The sequence below is a fragment of the Bidens hawaiensis genome, unplaced genomic scaffold (genome assembly GCF_021521415.1).
Source record: "Bidens hawaiensis isolate Kalapana, Puna unplaced genomic scaffold, B.hawaiensis_p1.1 tig00024231_1, whole genome shotgun sequence".
Lineage (NCBI taxonomy): Eukaryota > Viridiplantae > Streptophyta > Magnoliopsida > Asterales > Asteraceae > Bidens > Bidens hawaiensis.
The window spans coordinates 130,134-136,728 of record NW_027493809.1 but is presented as its reverse complement, the minus strand read 5'-3'; the positions used below and the strand labels follow the sequence as shown (position 1 = coordinate 136,728).

Genomic DNA, 6,595 nt, shown 5'->3' with positions numbered 1-6,595 from the left:
ATGAGCGTCGACAAAGAAGAACCTGTTAAACTCGACGACGAACAACTATCCGAACTCCGCGAAATCTTCCGCTCATTCGACCGAAACAACGACGGCAGCCTCACACAGCTCGAACTCGGCTCATTACTACGTTCATTAGGCCTCACACCGAGCCCTGACCAGCTCGATGCGTTGATACAGAAAGCGGATATTAACAGCAACGGGCTGGTGGAGTTTTCGGAGTTTGTGGCGTTGGTGTCGCCCGAGCTTGTTCCCGCGAAGTCCCCATACACGGATGAGCAGTTGCAGCAGCTGTTTAAGATGTTTGATCGGGATGGGAATGGGTATGTGACCGCGGCGGATTTGGCCCATTCGATGGCGGAATTGGGACATGCGTTGACGGCCGAGGAGCTGACCGGGATGATCAAGGAGGCGGATACGGATGGCGATGGTCGGATTAATTTTCAGGAGTTTTCTCAGGCGATTACTTCTGCTGCTTTTGATAATTCGTTTTCTTAAAAATAAATTTTGTGGTTTTCTGTTTGTGGTTATTTGAAATCATATGTTAATAAGGTACGTTGGTATTTATAGAATTATTATATAGCACGTAAGTTTTTTATGGTCATTTGTTGGATGATTAATGTTTATTAGTAATTGTTCAAAATAGATATGTTTTTATATTTAGGCTACCGCACTCTTTAAATTTGAAGAGCCCGATGCCCTATTCTGGCTAGACTATGTTGTCTTAACCGGACACATGCTGACTTCAGAATTTGGATTGGGAGTTCCCCCGGGAAACCATACCGCTGACTGCCACTTGACAGCCGTTGTGCCACTACAAAAGCAAACTCTCTGGCGTAACTCGCGGTGGGACGAAAACCCGGGTGAGCTTAGGATTCGAACTGACAACCTTTACACAAGGCCTGACTAAAATCCTTTCTTGTCAATATCCACCCAAATATGACACAGGGATAACCCAAGCCTCTTATCACTAGGCCATAATTGGGAGATTCAAAATAGATATGTTTTGATTTATGAAGCTTAGAAACAAATAATAAATAAATATTTATCCAAATACAAAGATGAAAAAAACAAAGGTGTGTTGAGAAAGATGGAGGAAATCATTCCTTTTCTCATTCAACTCCACTAATTTTAGATATCAACTTCTTGCAAAAGAATATGTATGATGAAGTGCAAATGATATGCAAGCAAGATATGCAATTAGTTGTGACATTTTAAGCGACCCTGACTTAAGGTTATGAACGAATGCTAGGACCTAGGCAAAAGGAATGTTCTGTTTTTACTATTGTCAGCACGTATCGTAAACTTTGGTTGTGAACAGTTGCGGGTTCAGAAAATTTTCTCACAAGGGTTGAAAGTTTTCTTGTTATACGCTCACTGGATTCGGTCGTTACTTTTTACACTATAATAGTACTAAAAAAATTCATAGGGGACAGTCGACCTCTACACCACAAGGGTATGCACACCGCACCCCCTAGTTGTGAATAAGAGGAGAATTTCACAATCAAACGTGATTAGATGACATGAGTTTGAATATTAGTAAGATTAAAAATGAATCATATTGACTGGTACGAGGAATCGAGGAACCAAATGACACATATAGAATTATACACTCTCTTTTGTCATTTAGCATGGCGTGAAAAACCTTATCGAGTATGACGAGTTCGTAGCAAGGGGTTGTAACACCATAGGCAAGTTTGGGGTCGGCCATAGACGTAATGCTTGTCTCTATGTACGCTCAATGTGTTGCAAACACTTTGTGGATAAAAGTAAAAGCCAGTGATTAAGTTTTGCTTAGATGAGGGACCTTTTATGACCTGTGGCTTACTAGGAAGTCTCTACTTAGGTAACCAAAAAGAACTCTAAAGATAGAATGATAGATGTTCCAGTAACTTTTCTAACGGTTCTACATTAGCAGATTCTTACGGATTTACTACACAATGAAATGCTGTCACTCTTACTAGCTTATGAATAATCTTGGTTCATGTCTTCTTGATCTGCCGCTTTAGGTTGGCAGTAACAATGTAAGACGTTATATATCAGTTAATAAACACAGTTGCAAAACAATGAAGTCTCAAACAGCGGTTTTATTAGCGGATGACTATTCAGATTTCATCCAGCATCACTCTAACATAACTCAACGGTTGATAAGTCACTAAAGTTGCAATCAGGTTGCAGTTGTCGTAGCCAACTTATGAGAAGTTCAATTACGCTATTCTAAAGATTTGAGGATTAGATCTGAATACATACTTCCATTTCAGAATTGACAAATCATGGTGGGAGTGTTTCAACGATAACAGGGAAATCTAGACAGAATTATCATCATCTCACGGACATTAATTCCGAATTAACGAGTTGTTAAAACAGACAGTGCAGCATCTATAAAAGTTCTTCACCGCTGATACTGAATAACAATGACTAAACTACCCTTTTGAATTTTGACCCACATGTGAACTTTAAGGATTAATTCCAACATAATATGATTCAATTTACATGCACTTGCTTTCATACAATATGAACTTAAACAAGAGTATACAAATTATGCACTGTGAACACCAACTGGTATTTGTATATACTCCGAATTCATGACAAATAAAACTTGTATAATCACCACTCGACTCGATGACAGGCGTACATAATCGATTTCCCAGATAAATTCGTATAAACAGAAATATAACTGGATTAAAGAACCAAACCTGTAACCGGTGCGGGTTTAGAAGATCGTGATTCCTGAGTATAATCAGGAGCGTTTGGAGGCTCGGATAAATGAACTTGAGCAAACTCATCAACTGTTTTCTTTCTTTTATCATCTTCAGCCTTCACAACTTTCTCTTTCGTTTGTTGTCCAACTTCCCCAGCTGCTTTTGCAACTCTATTAAACGCACCTGTTACCCACGAAGCACTAGTGAACACATACCGGTTTTTCATAATAGCAGACCCCGCACTGCTCACAGTATTCTCAGCAGCCGTGAAAGCCGACTTGGCTTTCTCAGAAACCTGAAGCTTTTGGTCAACTACTTTGACTTTATCGGTCACGATTGACGTACCCGCGCTGACTTTTTCCGTGAAACCGATTTTCTTGTCGAATGAAGCAACTTTAGCAGACGCGGTCGAAGTCAAATTATGTTTCTCGTCAAAGGTTTTTGCTTTGCCAATTGCGTCTTTACCTAACACAAAACCCTTTGCAAACATGGTGGTTACAACGTCTTCCGCCTTACGTAGGGCGGAGCCGTTTCCATCAGAAACATTGCTTCCAAAATGCTACAAAACATGTATTCAATTCAAAGCGAGAATATCATTCAAATTTAAATAAAAAGGTTTGCAAAATGAATGTTACCTGAGGTGCAGTGGTAGCAGCCGGTGGAAGCTGGTAATCGGGGTCTAGGGTTACAGTAACAGTAGTATCAACAATAGTTGCACCCTGAAATACATAGCAAGTATTTGACAATTTAATTCGGGTGATGCCCAATTATATCTATACTTTAATGACACATGTGTATGAAGGTCCACACTTATTTAGATCTATAAAAAGAGCAAATTACCGAAAGAAGAACAGCAGTCTCGGCTCCTTGAGCATCTGTGAACGTGACATACGCGATTTGGGTTCGCTCATCGTGACTGCAAACATAGCATTACAACTTACAATGGCGTTAAAGCAAAGAAAACACATGTAAAAAATAAAAATAATCCAGTATACTAATTACTAAGTTACTAACCTTTGTGTCTCAACATAAACAATGTCTCCAGAAAAAGAAAAGAATTCCCTTACGTCTCGGTCAGAAGCCCCTAGCGAAAGATTGCTAACTTTAACGGTTTTAGCCTGCACGAATGCCCGATTAATATTATCATCATATAAGTAAAGCCAGCATATCCATATAACATGCCTAATTTGATGGTTAACAAGCTTATAAGCTATAGGGTTAATAGAAATCAAATTCAGTAAACAGTTTAGGTTATTTTAAATCATATATATAATATAATGAATTCTAATAAATATGTAAACATTTGGACAGAATTTATACTTACCGACATATTCTATTATATGTTGGATATAAAGATCACTGGTCAGATTAAAGAACGGAGGCTTATCTCTCAATAACGGAAAGGATCGCCGGAGAATTAATAGTTGATAAAGAGGGGTTTCGAAAGTATATATGGACCTGGTCTCAGCCACTTGAAAGGGGTTTGACGGAGTTGTTTGTGGTTGAATTTTCTCAACGAAAAATCTAATACCTTTTATGCACAACCTACAATTTATATTTGGACAAGTCCTTTTTTTTAACAACCAACTAAGTAACGCCAGGTACTTCGTACGTGCCACCCCTCCCCCGTTGGCTAAAGGTAGCCCGAGCCGGCCACGAGTCCGGACGGACGGAGCCCCTAGCGGTCCACCTATTGAGGGATTCCCCGGATAAAACCTGACCCCCACACCCGCCAAACGGCACGACAACGAGGAGCAGGTAAAACCGGGTGAGATCATGACTCAAACCCTGGCAATCCAGGGTCATCCCTCATATCTCCCATATAAATTAGTGATAACGAGGTTTGAACCTTCTACCTCTCACTAGTAAAAATGAGTGCTCTATCATTGAGGCACATTCGATTTATATATATTTGGACAAGTCTACTTGTGTGGACCACCTATAGAGTCACATTTTTTCCTAAAATAAAACAATTATATAATAAATTTAAATATTTAATTATAATTTAGGTGTGAGACTACTCATATATAGTGTAATTAACCTTTGTTTTTATTCTTTTCACTACATTTTATTGTTAGATATTTAAGTCTGATTTGATTAGTTGGTCGATCAGTGTAATCATAATATACATCAAGCACGCTAGAAACGCACAGAGTACACGCTTGTTTTAGTTTGTTATGGCTGCCCCTGGTTAGCAAGGTCTAAAAGGCGGCAGCCTCTGGCTGAGGTTAAAAATTCATTGGTGCTTTGTTAATAATTCATTAGAAAATGAATATTATGATTATGTCACACATATGATTATTAATTTGGAGGCAAAATAATAACTAAATTGATTTTCAAAATATAGCTGTATAAGACAGTTTTTTTAAACCCTAACTGCTCATCAGATAAAGACATGTTCGTTTCTTTTAATCAATTATTTTGGTTCATCTCTCTCACATAATTCATAATGCGTTGCTGACCTCATTCAGAATTTTATCTGAATAAAGTATTTAGGGAACCACTGAATAACTTTTAATCTGAAAGTTTTTACACGACTTTGAAAATCCAAGTCAAAATACTCGAAATCCCTAACATATATAAGAGCATCTAAAACAACAAACCGCCACATCAGATTTCAATTTTTTCCTAAAAAATTTCATTTTCTTTCACAACAACAAACCTCCTGTAAGTCCAGTGTTGGAGGATCTTGCAATGTGATACCAAATACACGATGAAATGCGGAAAATAACAACGTGTTGATTCAATACGTGAATGATAATAGCAATAAGAACACACAAGAAAGGCTTCAAAACACGCTATTATATAATAGTCGGGTGCTTAAGCCCTTAAGAGTTACACAATGTCACGGCTTCAATACTAACAAATGACCAACCGTTTACAAGGTGAAATGCATGGTATTTATAGACATACCATACTTAAGCCCAACACAATCACAAGCCCACCGAAAACCCTTTCGGTTTACAAAAGAAAGCCCAACAACATATATAAAAGCATAAACCATTTATTGTAGCCCAACATTTTCTCCCTTGGTTTATTGCTTGACTAGTCTTCATGTTCGAGTATCTCTGCATCAGCTTCTTTATCAGCCTCCTTATAAGCTCCAGCCCACAATTTTGTACGTATTATCGATCCCACCATACGTGTGTATTCTTTGGCAGCAGGCTCATACAAGGGCTCAACGGTGATTTGAAAACCACTAAGCGTCTTGATGTCTTGTTCACCAAAGCGAAGTAAGTCTCGTGGATCAACAAATCTAAACGATCCCTTCTTTAAACGATTGATAACTGTTGTGGTCTCACCGTCATAAGTTCAAAACTTCATGCCTTCAAGAACACCATCAGGTAGTCTTGAGTTCAGAGGAATTGAAGTAGCTTTCTTGGTGGGTGGCCACATTACATTCATCATCGTCTTTCCAGTGCGCGGATCGAGAAAACCCTTGGCCTTCTTCACAAAAGATTCAGCAGTAGGCATCGAAGGAAACCCTTTCTCAACTTAATTGCTCAAGTAGATCCAAAAGTTAGTGGCCTTTGACTCGTTACTTGGGTTATGGAAAGGTGCCTTGATCAATTCACTTAAGTCCACCCTTGTCCATGAACCGAAGTCCTTTATCTTCTTGTAATAGTCGAGTCTTCCAGTCTTCCTTTTAACCCACCACATATGTTTGTCAACATCAAATCCCCACGACACAATCCCAGAACGATCGCTGTATTTATCACACCCTTTTGAAGCTCAACAACAAACTTCTCTGGATGATCAGACGAAGTTACATTCTGATTTGAGTTTTTGCGAATCAGAGTTTTCCTTATAAGTCTTTGTTGTTGTTCGGCGGTTCTAGGTGGAGCAGACACATATCGTTGTAGACCCGCAGAAGTCTCAATGTCTGAAGTTGG

At 38.9% G+C, this 6,595-nt stretch overlaps 2 protein-coding genes across 2 annotated transcripts; one reads left to right on the top strand and one right to left on the bottom strand.

Moving 5' to 3' along the window:
* LOC143568808 (putative calcium-binding protein CML18) lies at nucleotides 1-498 on the top strand. The gene has a single exon (XM_077054867.1). It carries the CDS (start codon nucleotides 1-3, stop codon nucleotides 496-498), a length of 498 nt encoding a protein of 165 aa, XP_076910982.1.
* Nucleotides 499-2,540: 2,042 nt separating this feature from the next.
* Nucleotides 2,541-6,176, bottom strand: LOC143568821 (binding partner of ACD11 1-like). Its single transcript, XM_077054875.1, has 5 exons — nucleotides 6,029-6,176; nucleotides 3,717-3,912; nucleotides 3,543-3,618; nucleotides 3,338-3,421; nucleotides 2,541-3,261 (listed from the first exon to the last, which is right to left on the bottom strand). Exons 1-5 carry the CDS (start codon nucleotides 6,174-6,176, stop codon nucleotides 2,683-2,685), a joined length of 1,083 nt encoding a protein of 360 aa, XP_076910990.1. The 3' UTR covers nucleotides 2,541-2,682.
* Between the last annotated feature and the right edge of the window lie 419 nt (nucleotides 6,177-6,595).